General features: G+C 51.0%; 2 protein-coding genes and 1 long non-coding RNA gene across 3 annotated transcripts; 2 read left to right on the forward strand and 1 right to left on the reverse strand.

The window, feature by feature from the left end:
* The first annotated feature begins 1550 nt into the window (after nucleotides 1–1550).
* Nucleotides 1551–5859, forward strand: FRAT2 (FRAT regulator of WNT signaling pathway 2). Its single transcript, XM_081238848.1, has one exon. The coding sequence runs from the start codon at nucleotides 1705–1707 to the stop codon at nucleotides 2398–2400; it is 696 nt and encodes a 231-aa protein (XP_081094974.1). The 5' UTR covers nucleotides 1551–1704; the 3' UTR covers nucleotides 2401–5859.
* A 5690-nt stretch (nucleotides 5860–11549) lies between these two features.
* Nucleotides 11550–14274, reverse strand: FRAT1 (FRAT regulator of WNT signaling pathway 1). The gene has a single exon (XM_081238467.1). The coding sequence runs from the start codon at nucleotides 13923–13925 to the stop codon at nucleotides 13101–13103; it is 825 nt and encodes a 274-aa protein (XP_081094593.1). The 5' UTR covers nucleotides 13926–14274; the 3' UTR covers nucleotides 11550–13100.
* Nucleotides 14275–14726: 452 nt separating this feature from the next.
* LOC308615199 lies at nucleotides 14727–17881 on the forward strand. Its single transcript, XR_014015490.1, has 3 exons — nucleotides 14727–14783; nucleotides 15737–15871; nucleotides 17738–17881. It is a non-coding gene; the product is annotated as an uncharacterized lncRNA (long non-coding RNA).
* The last annotated feature ends 1669 nt before the right edge of the window (nucleotides 17882–19550 follow it).

A 19550-nucleotide genomic window follows, 5' to 3' on the forward strand; every position in this document is an offset into this window, starting at 1 on the left:
GACTAAACTTGGCATTGTGTTAGAAGTTTCAAAGGAAGGTACTTTATGTAGATTTGACTATATTAAAGTTTAAGTTTTAGTGAAAAAAAAAAACTCCACAGGGCCAACAAAAACCGAAGAAATATTCACAGCAAAATATGAAAGAAAAGAGTTAACTTCTGGCATGTAGAGGCGTCATGCAAATACAAAAGAAAAAATCAATAGGAAAAACTTATTAGAGAACTATTCACAAAAAAAGGAAGTACAGTTGGTTAACAAACATTTAGAAAACTACTCTACCTAACTAAAGGCAAAGAAATAAATACTGAAATGAGATCCATTTCACCTACAAAATCAGAAAAATAACTATAATACTCAAGTATTAATACTAGTGAAGGCGCAACGAATATTGTATGCTTACACATGAATGATGAGAGAGTAAATTTACCCAACTGTTAGAAAGCAATTTGGTACATTTATCAGAAACCTTAAAATATCCATATCCTTTGACTTGAATTTCCATTCCTGGGAAATATGTTCTTAGGAAAGAATCAACACGGAAAAAGTTTTACACACAAAAATGTTGGTCACGCACTTATTTACAACGGTGAAATTAGGTAAACCGCAAACGTTAAAGGAATTATTTAGTAAGTTATGGTACAGCCAGTTGATGGAAACTCGCGTAATCATTACATGTTCTCAAAGCGCATGCAATAACACGAACACCGTTTACGGGATAATGCTAGTGGAAAAGTGTATAACGTATACGAGTGGCTGTTTGTATAACACTTTTATAGAAAAAGGCTGGAAAAGAAAAACTTTTAATATGTGAACCATGTTTGAATCCTATGATTAGAGAGTTTTTTTTCATCGCCCTATATTTCTATTTAAATCTTTCTTTTTGGCCGCGCGGTTTTGTTTGTTTTTTTTTTTAATGAACAAAGTCAGCTCTTCTTTAGCCAGGCGGTGGCGCGTCTTTCTCTCGCGCTGGGCCGTAGCGCTTGAGGACTAGGCGGAGGGAGCAGGCTCCGAGACTCCACCTCAGGGCGATTCCGCCCTCCATTACGAAGTCCCCCTCCCCGCCCCCAATTTCCCCAGCCCCACCCCTCCCAAGCCAGCTGGTCGCAGGGCCCACCCCTCCCCCACCACTCCCGGACCCCGGTGACTGCGGGTGCGCGGGAGGGGGAGCAGGGCCGCCCAAGTCTTGCTGACACGTGGGGAGGGAGAAAGCGTCGGAGGACGAGTGGTTGGGTGTGTGAGTGGGTGTGTCCGTGAGTGGGAGAATCCAATCGTAGCCACCTCAGAGTCTCCGTAGTCCTGTGCTGCTAATCCGGCCGGGGAAGTACGAAGCTCTCCCCATGCCCCGGATCCCCTCCTAAGCAAACACCCAGCGCAGACACAAGAATGCTCCGGCCGCGGCCCGGCGCTGCCCGTGACGGCCCGCGCTCCGCCACCTCCTCGCTTGTCCCCCCCGCCCCGGAGCGGTGGTAGGGCCCGGCGGCAACGTCACCCATTGTTTACAAATCAACCCGAGCCGGTAGGATTCCGGCTCCCGCGGCTGCTGGCGCGCGGCGAGAGTTCCTGGCGGGCTGCGGCTTCCGCGTCCGCCCCGGCTCCGGCTTCGGCCTCAGCACCGCGCCCGGCTCCGCCGCGGCCCACCGAGCCCCGGGGGCAGCCGAGCCGCCGGCGACTCCCGCAGAGCTCCGGGTGCCCGCGCGAGGGGCCATGCCGTGCCGGAGGGAGGAGGAAGAGGAAGCCGGCGAGGAAGAGGAGGAGGAGGAGGAGGAGGACAGCTTCCTCCTGCTGGAACAGTCGGTGACTCTGGGCGGTTCGGGCGAGGTGGACCGACTGGTGGCCCAGATCGGCGAGACGCTGCAGCTGGACGCGGCGCAGGACCGCCCTGCCTCCCCGTGCGCGCCCCCGGGGCCGCCACTGCAGCCCCCGCGACCCCCGGCCGTGGTGCGGGCGGACAAGGCCCGAGCCCCGGCTCTGCCGTTGCTTCTGCCGCCCGCCTCGGCCGAGACTGGGGGTCCGGCGCCCCCGGGGGCCCTGCGCTGCGCCCTCGGGGACCGCGGCCGGGTGCGGGGCCGGGCTGCGCCCTACTTTGTGGCCGAGCTCGCCGCAAGCCCCAGCGCGCTGCCCGGGCCGTGCCGGCGAGGATGGCTGCGGGGCGCTGTCGCCTCCCGCCGCCTGCAACAGCGACGATGGCCCCCAGCCGGGGCGCGCGCCAACGACGACGACCCGCACAGGCTCCTGCAGCAGCTGGTGCTCTCGGGGAACCTCATCAAGGAGGCCGTGCGGAGGCTCCAGCGAGCCGTCGCCGCGGTGGCAGCCACGGGCCCCGCGGCACCCCCCGGACCCGGGGGCAGCCGCAGCCGACCGGACCCTGTCGCCCTTCAGCCCTCCGGCGCCTTGCACTGACCCAGGGCCCCTGGAGGAGGAAGAAGCCGTTGCGGGGACCCAACGGCGTCCTGTCCCTTCCCCCACCTTGAGCTGAAGCCGCCGTTGCCGTCCTGGGAGCGACCGCCTAGGCTGCAAGGAGGCGCGTGGGGAGACCTCAAGCCGCGAAGTTACCCGCCCCGGCGAGGCTGTCGGCGAAAACTTGAGCGTGGAGAAATGCACGGGCCAAGGCGCGTCCGTGTCGCGTGAGAATTTCCCCGGCCACCTCGGGGACAGGAACCTGGGATAAAACTGGGAGAACTATGGCAGCTATTTGCATCAACTTGTACCTGACTTAACCCTTGGGGGTGTCGTGTGCTTGGATTGTTTAAAGATACGGCTCCAAGGGGCGAGAATCGCGAGGGCTTTGTAAGAATACTTGAAAACTGATGACACGAATACATTTTATTTTCCGGTGGAGGAACTTAGTGAAAATGGTGCTACAATTGCTGTGCAAAGAAATTCCGGAGGGAAGAAGAATGTAAAAGCTTGGTGGTGGGTGGGTTGGCATCGCCCGCCCCCTTTCTCGCACCTCATCGGTGACTGGTCGAGGTGGGAGATGTGAGCTCCAGTTGTCGGGGGTAGGGAGGTGGAGAATTTTGAAGGTGGGTCGAGGTGGATGTGGACTTTTAAATGACTTGACCTTGCCACCTGTGTTTCAAGGTCACGGTGTGCTTGGTCGGAAGGTTGTGGGCTTCCTGGGAGAGCTAACTGACCGCTGTGTCTTTTCTTTCTCTTGCTCCAAGAAGAGCCCTGTCTGTGCTTCGCCACCTCCTAGCGTCTCCAGAGGACACACAGGTGGAGAGGGCTGTGCAAGGAGAGTTAGTTTTTCTCTGTGCTCTCCTTCTGTCCAGAACTCCTCCTCCTCCTGTGAGGCCACTCTTGGCCATGCCATGAGCTTTCTCAGAAACAGGCATAAACAATGTCTTATGTCTCTCTCCTGTCCTCCCGGCTGGCCTTTCTTATTCCACCCTTTCTGATGTCTTCACTGCATGGATGAGACCCCGGCTGTTTTTCTGCTCTGTTCTGGCCCTCTGTGGAGCCATAGGCCTGAGTTTTCGTGGGTCTTCACCCCTCAGTTTCCTTCTGCCACCAGCTCTTTGTGAGTGACCGAAACCGTTTTTTAAATGGGACTCTCCAAGAGGAGAAACCGCAGGCTTTACCCGTATGAAACTTGACGGTGCTTTAAGTAAGGTGCCACCCCCAAACTTTAAAGGAGCTAAACTAATTTTTTAAAAAGATTCAATGGCTTGTTCATCCTCCAGATGTAGCTATTGACGTACACTTCGCACCGGAGTGTCTGAAATTGTGGTGGTCCTGATTTATAGGATTTCTTAATTAAAAGTGTCTGCTGAATGAATTTGGTTTTTGTTTTGGAGCATGCTTTGGCTTTTTGGTGGAAGGTGGGGGAAAGAAAAGCACAGAGGGGACACCTTTCATAATAAAGTCGTGATGGAGAGGGGACTTAGGGGTCGAGGTGTGAGATGGAGACCGGTGGAGCTGCAGTCGATGAGTGCTTCTGGGTCGATGTTCCACAAGATCAGAAAATTCAGTCCAGGTTTTTAAAAACATGCTAGGTGGGCTTTCACGCCCTTTGTGGAATAAGAACATAGTCCAGAAACTTTCTAGCCTAGAGGGCAGAGGCCAAGCGATTTGCTGTATCTGGAGGAGGGTGGAGGGAGGTGAATTTTCTGATTTTTTTGTGTTTGAAGAATGGTGAGGGTATAGACAGAGCCTGCCTATTTTCTCCTTTGAGACTGACCCAGTCTTGAGCTGTGGCCTAGGGAAAGGACGATAGGGTTTTATAGCAGTATATTTGGTAGTTGTAAAATGGGGTGTTTTGAGCAGATGGGGGTTCAGTTAATTAAGTGGCCCTCCTGGTTCTGCCCTCAGCCTTATCTTCCCCAGGCTTGGGGCCCTTTCCCACAAGGCAGCCTTTCTTGGTACAGCCCAGCTCTGCTAACCAGCCCCAGGGGCACCTGTCCTGCCCAGCACCTTCTCACACGGGCTGCAGGGGAAGGCTAATGCTCAGTGACTCAGTTTGACTCAGCCCTGCTGCTCAGCAGCTGTGTCATAGTAGGCAAGTCACAGCTCTGTGCGTTTTCCTCCTCTCATGTATAAAACAGTAATACTTAATAGGTTGGTTGGGAGGGTAAAACGAGGACCTGAGGTGTCTGGGACACTTAAGGGCTTAAAAAATGACAACTGCTGATTCTTGCTGCCACCACTGGCCCCTCTTCCTTCAGTGGCCCCCATCTGTCTCTTCAACGTGCCCCACGTGCCCTAACACTTCAGCCACCCCTTCCTTTCCACTGTGAGCACAAGTCACTGCCACCTCTTTTGCTTCTGTATCATATAAGTCCCTTTTCCTGAACTTCCAGAAGGCCACCTCCACACACCTTCCAAATGGTCTGTCTCTGCTGTCATCATTCCGGGGGTTGGCACTTGACACACGTGCCAGGTACTGTTCTGGGTGTTTTAAATCATTATCTCATTATGTCATGGCTTTATTCATCATGAGGTAGGCACTATTTTCTCCATTTTATAAAGGAGGACACCGAGGCCCAGGAGATGAAGTGATTTGCCTGAAGTCACCACCTTTTAAGTTAAGGAGCTGGGATTTGAACCCAGGCAGTGTGGCTCTAGTCTCTCCTGCTTTCCTCAACCAGAGCTTCTAGTCATACTCTACCACCTCCATGAGACTTTCTTGACACCATTTTCTCCCATGTTGGATTTATTAAAGTTCTTAAGAGCATCCCATAAAAACCTTGACCCAATAAATGCCTCAACACAGTAGCATCACCATTTTCAAACTTTTCTTGCAGGCCAGCCACATATGTGCAAGGTGCTGGGGATCCGGGATGAGGCAGGGTTTCAGACATCCTGGAAGAACCCACAAGCAGGTTTGGGGCCGAGACCTTCACATAAGGTAATAGGAATTGCATAAGAGAGGCACAGATAACAAATGGTAGATGGCTGCTTTTTTTAGAACCTCAAGTCTGTAAGATGAGGGCATAGGGCCAAGATGGTGAGGTCTCACCCAATGCAGCTGTCTTCTGGGTCTGCAACATGGCCAGGACAGCACTCAGGAATGAAATTAGAGTGGTGACTGTAGACTGGCAGGACCTGAAGATCTTCAGGAGCTGAGAAGCGAGGTGGAGAGAGGGAAAGGGGACTGAGCCCTGTTTGGGCAAGAACCCTCTTAGGCACCTTTTTTTTTTTTTTTTTTTTTGTGTGTGCGGTATGTGGGCCTCTCACTGTTGTGGCCTCTCCCGTTGCGGAGCACAGGCTCCGGACGCGCAGGCTCAGCGGCCATGGCTCATCGGCCCAGTCACTCCACGGCATGTGGGATCTTCCCGGACTGGGGCACGAACCCATGTCCCCTGCATCGGCAGGCGGACTCTCAACCACTGCGCCACCAGGGAAGCCCTTGTAGGCACCTTTTACAAGATGGCCCTTCACTCTTTACGATGGGGAGGGGTAGGAATTGTGGATGGTCGAACAGGATCTGAACTCATGGCTGTTAAGCTGAACCTCTTACCTCCTGTCTGAGCCTACCCACACATTTCCTCATGAACCTCAGCCCCAGCTACTGATCAGCCGTTTGCAGAGGCTGTAGAGAACAGAGTCCTGGGCCTGGGGAAGTGTCTGTGCAAAGGAGGCATTGGCCATTTCCAAGGTGTTGCTGCTTGGGATAGCCCATTCCTGGTACTTGGCCCAGGGATGATTGTGGCTGGGATATCCCTAGTCCCTTGGAGTGGATGGGCACAGAACTGAGGACATGGGCATGGGCGGAGTTGAGACAACTCCATCTTCTGAAGGATCCAAGGCCTAGGTTTCCCTGGTAACATTCTGCAAGTCTTGAGTCCAGAAGGGCAAGAGTAATAGGGAAGTTGCAAGAAGCTGGTTGTGTGAGTGTGTGTGGTCAGGGAGGGGCTTGATTAAGAGTTTCGTGTGGGAAGTTACAGGGACCGCAGCCTGGTGCCTCCTAAGTGATTAGGAGTTGGAAGAGAGATCAGGGCTGAAGATAAAGACTTGGCAGTTAGGGCTAAGAGGGGTGGACGGAGCCTGGGAGATGCTGTCAGTTGGGAAGGAAGAACACTAGCCAATGTACGTAGCACTTACCATGTGCCAGGCTCAGTGCTAAGCACTTTACAAAGACCAATAGTAGAACCCAGAGAAGCCAAGGGAGGCTGAAGTGTGAACTGTAAGGGATGGTTGGGTATGTGTGTCTACATACATGCACAGGTGCCCACACACAAACGCAGAGCTATAGCTATGTGATCACTATGTATACCCTCCGTGGTCAGGTCCGGGGTATATGGAATCAGAGCTTGCTCAGTGACCTTCACTGTCTTTCTTTAATCCTGAAGTTATTCAGCTTCTCTTTATCAGCACCGTTAAGCAGTGTGTTTTGAACATCTGCACTGTGAGTTCTTGCCCTGCTTAACCCAGCTGAAGAGAAGAACTATTTATGGTGCATTTGGAGAAAGGTGATTATGACTCCGGTGTCTGGGGAGGATTTTCAGGAAAACCTAGGAAACCGAATCTAATTTAGACAGTAAAAAAAGAAACGGGCAAAAGGCAGGGCAAAGGTAACAAGATGATAACCAGTTTGTGATTCTTTTTTAACCCACCCAAATCAATAAGTCAAACAAACTCTCTGAACAGTCTATCAATTGGGGGTGGTGAATTTTACCTCCTGTGAGTCACTTAATTGATAAAGCGGAGCAGTTAATAAACCCCTTGGTATCAGATTTAGATTTCATTCTATTGTAGCATAAGGTACAGAGAAGAAGGATTCCTTCACACAAAAACATACCCAGCCATCTCAGGCGTGAAGGGTTGTTTCAACAGCCAACTGGTCCCTGGCCTCCCTGTGGTAGGACAGTTTGTGACTCAGAGTGCTGTCACAGGGGACATCCCCCTGTAAGGTCTCCCTGAGTCCTGCCCTTCAAACCTACCCAGACTGAGCGCCCCATCCCTTCGTGCCCCCTCTAGGAGCCTTATCCTTTATAGCATCTTCCCTTCAATTCCACCCTTTGCCACTGTCCTCCAACCACAGTGGGACGAGCGCAGGTCTCTCCTGCTTGAGCAAACCTTCCTTTGGTTCTGTTTTCCCTTTTTAGTTGCTGTCCCTCCCTTCGCATCCTCTCCTCTAGGCACCACAATTCATCATCTGTGCCCCAAGCACTCTCTTAGCCTCCACAAGTCTGTTGAAGTTGCCCATTTGTTTGCTCTGCAAATATTTACTAAATGCCAATACCCAGGTGTTGTTACTAAATGCACCTATGTTTCAGGCAGTGGCCTAAGCATTTTTACTAGCATTAGCTCAATGCATCCTCACAACCTGATGAGGCAGGAACTTTATTATTATCAGACTTGGCGGACAAGGAATGGGAGGTGAGAGAGGTGAAGTAAGCTGCCCAAGGTCACAGGAAGGAGCTTTAAAGGAAAGCTGGGATTGCGACCTAGGCAGTCTGGCTCCAGAGCCTGCATTTTAACAGCTACCTGGTACTGTACTGAGGACTATGGGTTTTCTTTTCGAAATGTGTCCCTTCTTGTCTTTTTCTGTCTTTTTGTGCCGAGACCCTTATCACCTGGTGCCTAAACTCTTTGAGAAAAGAAGACATTCACATATGAGCCCCTGAGATAACCCTATAATGAGAGTAAATAAAATGAAGAATGAGAACAAAATGAACTTGAAGATCACCTCCTGCGAAGAAATTGCGCAATTTTCTCAGTACAAATTATAGATGGGAGTGGACAGGGCAGGCATGAAGACCTACAGCTGAGCACTGAATTTGATTTAGAAGGATTTCTGATAGGAATGGGGGAGTTAAGAGCTGTGGCTTCAGAGTGCCCTCCCCATAAACCCTCTCCTTTTTTTTTTTTTAGCTGTACGCAGGCCTCTCACTGTTGTGGCCTCTCCCGTTGCGGAGCACAGGCTCCGGACGCGCAGGCTCAGTGGCCATGGCTCACAGGCCTAGCCGCTCCGCGGCACGTGGGATCCTCCCGGACCGGGGCACAAACCCGTGTCCCCTGCATCGGCAGGCGGACTCTCAACCACTGCGCCACCAGGGAAGCCCCCGGTTTATGCCTTTTAAGAAACATACTGAAGAAGTCAATAAAAGGCAGGATTTTCCACAAAAGACTTAAAGTAGTGGCCTTAATGCAGTAGCTTCCAGGAATGATGTTTTGTTTTATAAAAGTGTTTATTGGCTATTTTGCTTCTCATACATGATCTAATTTCACCTTCACCGGATTCTTCAAGGTATGTGCTATACTTATCCCCACTTAGAAGATGAGTTAATTGAGATTATTGAGGTTAAGGATCCTGTCCCAAATCACACAGCTAACAATGCAGGGCTGCCTGCAGAGCCCACGCTCTTATCTATTACACCTCCTGGGACACATTGTTATGGGCAGGTCATTTGTTTTCCCTTCAGTTATGGATGGAAAACCAGGAGGAAGCGCTGCATGGGAGAGTTTTGCTGCTTTGTCTGCACCAGCCTTCCTGGTGTTCAAATGGAGTGCACCTCAGAGTGGAAACCTCCCTGTGCTTCCATCTCTAAATGAGGGGGTAGCACTAGACCACTGAAGGCTGAGCTCTCCCGGGGCTGACATTCTGCGATTACTGAGCATCAGTGGAAGAAGGGGGAGCTAATTGAGTGAGTTAGTAATTTGGTTGCCAGGGTAACTCTTTCCTGATTGGAAGGTAGGGATCACAGGGTTTGACACAGACTTTGCTGGATAGGAAAGTGGTGTCTGATGTGCACTCCATATTTCTGCTTCTGAGCTGCAAAAGGAAAGAGCAAAAAAGGGTAAAACAGAATTCAAATATTGTAGCATTTATGCCTAATTTAGAATGAAATCTTGGGGTGGCAGACTCTGGAGTTCTTTGTGAGGTGTGGCATTCTTTTCTCCAAATCACTTATTTGTCAATTTCTGTCTTTTAGTTTATTTAGTATTTTTTTCATTGAGTTTATAGCTTTGGTCTTTTATCTTACCCAGGCCATTTTCTGTGGCCAGCTGTCTTCATAGGATGCTGAACATAAGAAAATGGTTACTGCATACCTGGCTTTCCCTAGCTCAGCCTAGGGATCTGGGGCATGGTTTTCCAGGGTTCCAATGGCAGGTTCATCATGTTGGACAACTGCAGGGGTATCATTTACATTGTAGTATATGTGTGGACTTCTGCAGTGAACAATATTGGACTATGTATGATGGTATCAGGCTATTGGAAAGAGGCCTGAGCTGGATGACCGGAGACCTGGGTTCTAGGTTCTGTTAGGCCTTTGACTTCGTAAATGACTTTGTAGGTCACTCTGCACTGCCCCCTTCCTGGAATATTTTTCCACCTATAAAATAGTCTCATAACTTTTTCTTTTTTAATATTTATTTATTTGGCTGCACTGGGTCTTAGTTGCAGCACACGGGATCTTTAGTTGTGGCATGCGGACTCTTAGTTGCGGCATGTGGGATCTAGTTCCTGGGGGCGCAGAGTCTTAGCCACTGGACCACCAAGGAAAAATGGTCTAATAACTTTTAAAAATCATTAATGTAAACCCTGACTTATTCCAAAAGATGTCTTGGGGGTGACTAGTAAGATCTTATAGGATTTTTAAAGATGGATGGTTTATACCCTGTGACGGATACAGGGTTGTAGTGCAGTTAAAGCACCTCATGGTAGGCATTAGTTTTCTCCAGTCTTCCTTTTTGAAGGAGGGAGTTGTATTACATGAACCCTATGGTTGAGTCTAGCCTTAACCAATCATTACAAGAAGCCAGCACGTTTGGGGCAGTGGCACTGAATCATGGCCATCTTGGCCCTGGATTGCTCCTAACTCTTTGACCTCCAGGAAATCCCACCTCATCTAAGAAGTGAGGACCTCAGGGCTCCTCCAGTGCCAGGGGAAGTCGGCACCTGACCACTTTCCTTTTGCTCAGAGCCCAGAGGTGGTAGCCCACTTCATTGTTAGAGGCCCCCCTTCCTCAGTTTGTGTTAGAGCCTCCATAGTCACCATTCCTTTGCTGGGTGGCACTGGACTGAGTCTTCCACAACCCTTCCTGGGCAGGTTGTGGGAAATGGCTGGCTTGGTGTGTTCTGGAGGTACTTCTCAGAGACCATCAGGGTCTGTGTGTGTATTTGAAGAGAGAGAATGGGGAGGTATAAACAACAGGCATTGAGTCCAAAAGGGAGTTAGAAAATCAGGTCTCTAAATCATACAGCACTCAATCCAGAAAGCACTTGTGGGATCACAGCATGCCCTTGTTTTATGAGAAACCGAGGACTCAGTCCATTGGCTACCAAGGGACAGTCCTGGGAAGGAAGGGGTAGGGACTGGACTATTCATCTCCAGGATGTGCCAGTCACAAGGAACCTTTTTCTCATCATCTCATGTCTCATCTGTTGTACAGATGAGGAAACCGAAGCTCACAGAGGTTGAGCAACTTGTCCAAAGTCCCCATTTAATAAGGGGACTTGAACCCTGGATATCCTGTTGCCAGCATGGCTCCTTGCTGGAGGAAACAGACCAAAGTAACTGAGAACAGGAGGGACAGGGATGAGTTGTTCCATCACTGCTTAGGGAGAGAATGGGAGTGAACGTGCCAAGGGCAAAGAGAGGAGAGGAGTCCTTTCATACCCTCCCAGTCGGTTTCCCACTGCAGGTTTGCATCCTGAACAATCCCTAAACAAGAGCTGCCCCAGCCTAAAGGGCCACCTTGTGGAACAAGTCCACTTAATGACCATAGTAGAAAGAAAAAAGTGATAAGCCTCCCAGTCTGAAGTGACTGACTGATCTGATGTCCTTTGCTAATACAGTCAGAGGGAGCTTCTCCAGCACTGACTAGTAATCTAGAAGGCTCTAAGGCTTTAGTGAATGGGATTGGTCCAAAACCTGACCTCGCTTTCATTTAATTTCATGCCAGCATCAATACACACCCAGCCACGCAGACCCTGTCTAACTAGTGAGCTGCTCAGACACAAAGGCGCTCTAATTACCATCCACAAGCCAGGCTGACAAGGATTTCAAGTGTTTTCATGTTTATGGAGATCAGAGAAACGTGTTCTGTGCATCTTTCCCACCGACGACAAGTATAAAATAAAACCAAACAAAAAACCCAACGCATTTATTAAAAACAGATATTTCAGTTAAGTTAACATCCTATAATCAGGATAGCCACAATTCCAGACACTTCGCTGCGAAGTGTAGGTATGTCAATAGCCACATCTGGATGATGAACGTGCCATTGAATCTTATAAAACTAAAACACCAACAATACCATCTTAGATCCTTCAGACTGAGTGAATGTTATGTTACAAGCACTTCACCAGATTCACAATGGCAAAGCCTGCAGCTTCTCCATTTGGAGGGTCACATTTTCTACTCGGTTTCCTTCACTTACAAAGGCGAGCTGGCATGGCTGGGGGAGGGGCAAAGGGAGGAAATCAACTCCATCTATCCAGGGAATTGCAGCTGTTATTGCAAAAGGCCCCGGAGAGCCCATTATAAGCTGTGTGTCCCTGGAGTGCCCCATCACGTGGTGTCTCCTCAGCCCCCAGCTCGGGGCCCCCAGGAGCGCCAGCGCCACCCGCTAGAGTAGGACAGCAGAGCCGAGGGGAAGAGAAGGGACCCGAGGCCACTTCTCAGGGCCGTTTCCGTGAAAGCCCGGGGCGCGGCCGCCCGCGGGAGGCACCGGCGCCCAGCACGTCGCCGCCTCCTCACACCCGCGGTGGCAGCGGTGCGCGTGTCCTCAGGAGACTCCAGCACTTGCAAAACCCCGCGCTCTACTCCGAGTACAGGCGGAACCTGGCGACTCTACCCTGCTGGAGCCCCGCAATCTCGTGTGCTCCCAGGAAATAGTGATCTTGAACCCGAGAAGGGGCGGACAGGCTGTGAAAATACACTTTCGAGGGGACCGAGGGTTCACTTCGCGCCTTGCCCTCCCCTTTCCCCAGCACCTGTCGGCCCCACCTCCCATCAGCATCACAGGCGCACCGCCTTCCCCCGCCACTCAGAGAACTTCAGGCAGTTGCAAAGCGGGGGCAGAGAAAAGGCTACGTCTATTCAATTCCCCAAAACGTCCTTTCCCGGTGCCGCGTGTTTTATATCACGAACCAGCAACCCAAAATACACGAGACGGTTTTTTTTAAGTGTCGTAAAATTTCAAGTCTGGCAGTTTGAGGTACTCCCTGAAATGATCTACACAGGTTCCTCTCCCTCAAAGTGGATCAGGAACCAGCCCTGGAAAGGTAAAGCAAGTAACTGGGATCATGCTCGTCCTTTGGGCGTTCGGTGATCCTGAGAAGCGTGGACTGTGACCATATGGTCGTCAGGCTGGAGGGCCCGGAGAGGCTGCGTGGAACTGCACGCTGCGCCACCAGGACTGGTCACGCCAATGAGGAGTCCTTCTGACTGTGAGCTTGGGGTGCGCTCTGTAATCTGCCTTAAATAGGACCAATGAAGTCTTGTTTTTCAACCACATCGGGGCCCTCGACTTCAGTTCCCATGAAAACATTCGCGATTTTTCGATTCCTCGTCTTCATTAGTTATTTTCCCGCTTCCAAAAGCGCGAGTTCACCAGTCTGAGTAGAGGCGCAGCCCTCAGGGGGAACCCCTTGCCCTCCAGGCAGAGGCTGGCGCTGTGGCCACTCTCGGGGTGTTAGCTGCCGGGGACTAGAACGCCGTCGCCAGTTCTGAGCTGCGCCCTCCGGACCCAGACGAGCCAGGGTCGCTGCAGGCCGCGCGAGGGCTGCGGGGCAAAGGGGGCTCATGCACTGGGGCCGACAGAGGGCCCACGAGCTGGCGTCGGGGAAGTTTTGCGTGTAACTGCAGCCGTCGCGAATGAAGCCTCCGCACGGCCTCCTTGATGAGGTTCCCCGAGATCACGAGCTGCTGCAGAAGCCGGTGCGGATCGTCGTCGCCGGTGCGGGCTTGAGGCTGTAGCCCGCGTCGCTGCTGCAGGCGGCGGGAGGCGGCGGCGTCCCGCAGCCATCCTCGCCGGCAAGGACCCGACAGCGGCTGCGGGGCGCCTCGCTTGTCAACTCCCGAAGGCCCATCAAGGCTGGGCTGAGGGGGCAATGGGGACAGCGCGCTGGGGCCTGCGGCGAGCTCGGCCACAAAGTAGGGCGCAGCCCGGCCCCGCACCCGGCCGCGGTCCCCGAGGGCGCAGCGCAGGGCCCCCGGGGGCGCCGGACCCCCATTCTCGGCCGAGGCGGGCGGCAGAGGCAACGGCAGAGCCGGGGCTCGGGCCTTGTCCGCCCGCACCACGGCCGGGGGTCGCGGGGGCTGCAGTGGCGGCCCCGGGGGCGCGCACGGGGAGGCAGGGCGGTCCTGCGCCGCGTCCAGCTGCAGCGTCTCGCCGATCTGGGCCACCAGTCGGTCCACCTCGCCCGAGCCGCCCAGAGTCACCGACTGTTCCAGCAGGAGGAAGCTGTCCTCCTCCTCCTCCTCCTCCTCTTCCTCGCCGGCTTCCTCTTCCTCCTCCCTCCGGCACGGCATGGCCCCTCGTGCGGGCACCCGGAGCTCTGCGGGAGTCGCCGGCGGCTCGGCTGCCCCCGGGGCTCGGTGGGCCGCGGCGGAGCCGGGCGCGGTGCTGAGGCCGAAGCCGGAGCCGGGGCGGACGCGGAAGCCGCAGCCCGCCAGGCACTCTCGCCGCGCGCCAGCAGCCGCGGGAGCCGGAATCCTACCGGCTCGGGTTGATTTGTAAACAATGGGTGACGTTGCAGCCGGCCCCTACCACCGCGCCGAGGAGGGGTTGCGCCTTACCGTTGAGGGGCGGGGCTCCCTCTGGGCAGGGGTCCCGGGTGAAGCCTTGATGCCTCTGAGCTCTACAGCCCTGAATGCTGTCTGCGGGGGGCACTGGGGAGCTGATCCTCGCTCTCTCGGCCGGGCGTGATCGGTATTTCCTGAAGATGGACACCGGCGTGGCCTCTGTTGGTTTCTTCCACACACAAGCAAGGACACTTACACCCACACACCCACACACTTCTCTCCCTTAGGCGCGTCATCTCATCTGGTTTTGGCATTTGCACCTTTGAGGTCCGGGATGCCGGCAATTTGGGAAGTGATGGCAGAGCGAGTGAAGCGAGCAATGGAGAGAAGGCGTCAGGCTAGGGATCTGTCTGGAGATTAGGCAAACGTAGCTGAAAGAGATGAAAAGGAAGAAGGAGACCTTGTGGTGCGATGGGGGTGGAGGATTGGGAATTGGCAAAGAAAGGCCACTGATTAATGTTTTTTTGATCAGGAGTGTGGGTATGTGGGGACCTGGACTGGGGCTGTCATTACTGGAGAGGCGGTTGCTCGTCTTGGGAGGGGAGGCGAGCTAGAAAGTTCTTTTAAGAAGAATGCCTCAGCCCAGTTAGGGCAGTATCCTTTCTGAGGGGGTAGCAAGAGAAGAAAATGGTCAGCTCTTTGGATGGAAATGGAGATACGGCCGCCGTAACCCTTCATGATATCATGGTTGGCTTAATGATTAACCAAGACCTCATTTTTTAACAGAAAGAGGTAGAAAACGATCCTTTACCGTCACATTGCCTGGAGGTTTAAAATCTTTATTCAAGATCCCAAACCCTCAGGCCTAACTTCCAAACATTACACTTGTAGGTAGATTTTTGGTGGACCAACCTTTACAGGGAAGGGATAGTATCAGGGTGATGGAAATATTCTAAAACTGGATTACGGTAATGGTTGCACCATTAAGTTTTAAAAATCATTAAAATGAGTGAAGTTTATGACATGTAAATTATATGTCAGTAAAGCTGTTTTAACAATTAGCTGCAAAGCATGCACACACAAACACAGAAACCAGGCAGTAGAGAGCTACTTTAAAGTATGGAGCAGGGGAGTAGCATGATTTAGAAAGAAAGAGACTGGAGCCTGGGGATCCAGATAAGTAGAAACAAGGGTCTTGGTGGGCAGTTCCAAGATGATAATTACAGGAGCAAACTTTTCGGGAAGAATGGGATGGAGGGAAGAGGTGGGAAGTTGTTAAAAAAAAGAGTTGGGCTTATTTTTGTCAAGTGTGGAGGGAAGAATGTGAGAATAAAAGAGGAAGAGGCGGTTTGAAGAAAGCAAATGAATTTTTTAAAATTAATTTATTTTTGGCTGCACTGTGTCTTTAGTTGTGGCAGGCGGGATCTAGTTTCCTGACCAAGGATCGCACCCCGGGCCCCCTGCATTGGGAGTGTGGAGTCTTAACCACCACTGGACCACCAGGGAAGTCCCCAGCAAATGAATTTTTAAATCTTGGCAATCGAGACTTCCACAGGGTGTCATAAAAATCATCACCTCCTTTTAGTGGATTCCTTAAGATTTTCTATATATGAGATCACATCATCTGCAGACAGAGATGAAGTTTTACTTCTCCCTTTCTAATCTGGATGCCTTTTATGTTTCCTGCCTAATTGCCCTGGCTGAAACCCCTAGAACAGCGATGAAGAGAAGTGGTGAGGGCAGACATCCTTGTCTTATTCCTGATCTTAGGGGAAAGCATTCAGTCTTTCACCATTAAGTTTGATGTTGGCTCTGTTTTTTTTTTTTTTTTTTTTTGCGGTATGCGGACCTCTCACTGTTGTGGCCTCTCCCGTTGCGGAGCACAGGCTCCGGACGCGCAGGCCCAGTGGCCACGGCTCACGGGCCCAGCCGCTCCGCGGCATATGGGATCCTCCCAGACCGGGGCACGAACCCGTATCCCCTGCATCGGCAGGCGGACTCTCAACCACTGCGCCACCAGGGAGGCCCCGGCTCTGTTTTTTTAAAAAATTTAATTAATTAATTAAATTTTGGCTGAGTAGGGTCTTCCTTGCTGGCTTTTTTTTTCTAGTTGCCGTGAGCGGGGGCCTACTCTTCGTGGCGATGCAGGGGCTTCTCACTGCGGTGGGTTCTCCTGTTGCAGAGCACGGTCTCTAGGTGCGCAGGCTTCAGTAGTTGTGGCACGCGGCCTCAGTAGTTGTGTCTCATGGGCTCTAGAGCGCAGACTCAGTAGTTGTGGCGCATGGGCTTAGTTGCTCTGCGGCATGTGGGATCTTCAGGGACCAGGACTTGAACCCATGTCCCCTGCATTGGCAGGCGGATTCATAACCACCGCACCCCCAGGGAAGTCCTTGGCTCTGGATTTTCATAGATGGCCTTACTCAGGTTGGGGATGTTCCCTTCTTTTTCCGGTTTGTTGAGCATTTTTTTTATTATGAACAGGTCATCCTCTCTATTTCTATTTTTTTTTTTTTTTGCGGTACGCGGGCCTCTCAGTGTTGTGGCCTCTCCCCTCGCGGAGCACAGGCTCCGGATGCACAGGCTCAGCGGCCATGGCTCACGGGCCCAGCCGCTCCGTGGCATGTGGGATCTTCCCAGACCGGGGCACGAACCTGTGTCCCCTGCATCGGCAGGCGGACTCTCAACCACTGCGCCACCAGGGAAGCCCCTCTCTATTTCTTTATTTGAAATATATTTGACATAAAACCTTGTGTAAATTTAAGGCATCCCCTCATTTACAGTCATTCATTTGAGAGTGTGGTCAAAGCAGCACTTATTAGCTAGAATATTCTGAACCTAATTAGTTAAAAATTTGAAACGAAAATAATTAGCAGCAGTTTAGAATTTTTGTTTTTATTTTTTGATTCAAAATTTATAGGCCTCACGCATGCATCGTTTTGTGTGTGAAAATGGTCCAACCACTTTGGGAAATGTTCTAGCAGGTTTTTTTTTTTTTTTTTTTTTTTTTTTCGGTACGCGGACCTCTCACTGCTGTGGTCTCTCCCGTTGTGGAGCACAGGCTCCAGACGCGCATGCTCAGCGGCCATGGCTCAGCGGCCCAGCCGCTCTGCGGCATGTGGGATCTTCCCGGACCAGGGCACAAACCCGTGTCCCCTGAATCGGCAGGCGGACTCTCAACCACTGCGCCACCAGGGAAGCTCTTTTTTTTTTTTTTTTTTTAAGAATTGATTTTAGGGCTTCCCTGGTGGCGCAATGGTTAAGAATCTGCCTGCCAATGACTACTGAGCTTGCGCTCTAGAGCCCGCGAGCCACAACTACCGAGCCCACGCACCACAGCTACTGAAGCCTGTGTGCCTAGAGCCCGTGCACTGCAACAAGAGAAACCACCACAATGAGAAGTCCACGCACCGCAACGAAGAGTAGCCCCTGCTCTCCGCAACTATATAAAAAAAAAAGAATTGATTTTATTTTGTTGAGTGGATGCTTCCTCTTACAGTGATATGTGTTTATTGATATAGAATGATGTCATACTGTTTAAAAATTTTTTTTAAATTTATTTAATTTATTTTTGGCTGCGTTGGGTCTTCCTTGCGGAGCAGGGTTCTAGGCACACAGGCTTCAGTAGCTGTGGTGCACGGGCTCTTCCCAGACCAGCGCTCAAACCCGTGTTCCCTGCATTGACAGACGGATTCTTAACCACTGCGCCACCAGGCAAGTCCTATATCTTGATATCTTGATTCCAGGTTTCCCAGGTGTATGCATGTGTTAAAAACTCATTGAATCGTACACTTAGAATTCACTGTATGTAAATTTTACATGAAAAGTAAAAACTACACAAATATTGATTTCTAGTTAATAGACATGCTGGATGAAGTATACTGATGTTTGCAATTTATTCTCAAGTGCACAAAAATGTGAGATGGATTGACATATAGATAGAAGGATGGTTAGGACAGGTTGGTATATGATAAAGCATGTATAGTAGAATGTTAATGTCACTGTATAACCCAGCAATTCCACTCCTAGGTATATACATGAGAGATTTGGAAACATGTTCACACAAAAATTTGTACCCGAGCGTTTACAGCAGCATTATTCATAATAGCTCCAAACTAGAAGACCCTAAATGTTCATTAGCAAATGAATGGATGATAAAATGTTATCTATTCATACAATGGAATATAATTCATGATAAAAAGGAACTAAATAGTGTTATATGTTACAGTATGAGTGAACCTTGGAGACATTATTCTAAGCAAAAGAAACTAGACACAAAAGGCCACCTATTGTATGATTCCATTTATATGAAATGTTCGGAATAGACAAATCTTTCTATCTACAGATAGAAAGTAGATTAGTGGTTGCCAGGGGTGGGAAGAGAGGGGAATTAAGACTAATTGATAATGGGCATGGGATTTCTCTTGGAGTGATGAAAATGTTCTGGAATTAGTGGTGATGTTTGCACAATATAGTGAATACACTTAAAACCACTGAAGCACACACTTCAAAAGTGTACACTTTAAAATTCACTTTAAAGTAAATTTTATGTTATGTGAAGTATAGCTTAATTTTTTAAATGCTAAAAAAAATGTTAATGGTAGAATCTGGGTAGAATTAGGTGCTGGGTAATAGGGTAGTTCACTGTTAAATTCCTTCAATTTTTTTTTTTTTTTTTTTTGCAGTACGCGGGCCTCTCACTGTTGTGGCCTCTCCTGTTGCGGAGCACAGGCTCCAGACGCGCAGGCTCAGCGGCCATGGCTCACAGGCCCAGCCGCTCCGCGGCATGTGGGATCCTCCCGGACCGGGGCACGAACTCGTGTCCCCTCCATCGGCAGGCGGACTCCCAACCACTGCGCCACCAGGGAAGCCCTCCTTCAATTTTGTTGACTAAAAAATTTAAGAAAAAAATTAATTAAATGTTAGAAAAAAATAAGCCACAGAAAGGGGGTGATTACTTTTTTTTTTTTTTTTTTGTGGTACGCGGGCCTCTCACTGTTGTGGCCTCTCCCGTTGCGGAGCACAGACTCCGGACGCGCAGGCTCAGCGGCCATGGCTCACGGGCCCAGCCGCTCCGCGGCATGTGGGATCTTCCCGGACCGGGGCACGAACCCGTGTCCCCTGCATCGGCGGGCGGACTCTTAACCACTGCGCCATCAGGGAAGCCCGGGTGATTACTTTTGTGACTGCTTTTTAGAACTGCCCAGGGCACAGAGGGCTGGCTCCGGGCTGACTATTGGGAAGGAAAGGAGGAACTGTACACCCTGCTGGCATGTTACCTAATGCCTGACAGGGCAATCCTGTGGATTCACACTCCAGGGTTGAAAAGATGTAGACAATCTGCTGCGCATCGACTAAATTCTTGCCCAGTGTGGAGGATTTCCAACTGTATGGCAGGATTGGGGCTTGCCACTG

This window comes from Mesoplodon bidens (assembly GCF_964165515.1).
Source record: "Mesoplodon bidens genome assembly, chromosome: 1".
Classification (NCBI taxonomy): Eukaryota; Metazoa; Chordata; class Mammalia; order Artiodactyla; family Ziphiidae; genus Mesoplodon; species Mesoplodon bidens.

Bases quoted from the DNA above. Each gene is read 5' to 3' on its own strand.
- FRAT2 (XM_081238848.1), top strand. From the start codon at position 1,705: ATGCCGTGCCGGAGGGAGGAGGAAGAGGAAGCCGGCGAGGAAGAGGAG.
- FRAT1 (XM_081238467.1), bottom strand. From the start codon at position 13,925: ATGCCGTGCCGGAGGGAGGAGGAAGAGGAAGCCGGCGAGGAAGAGGAG.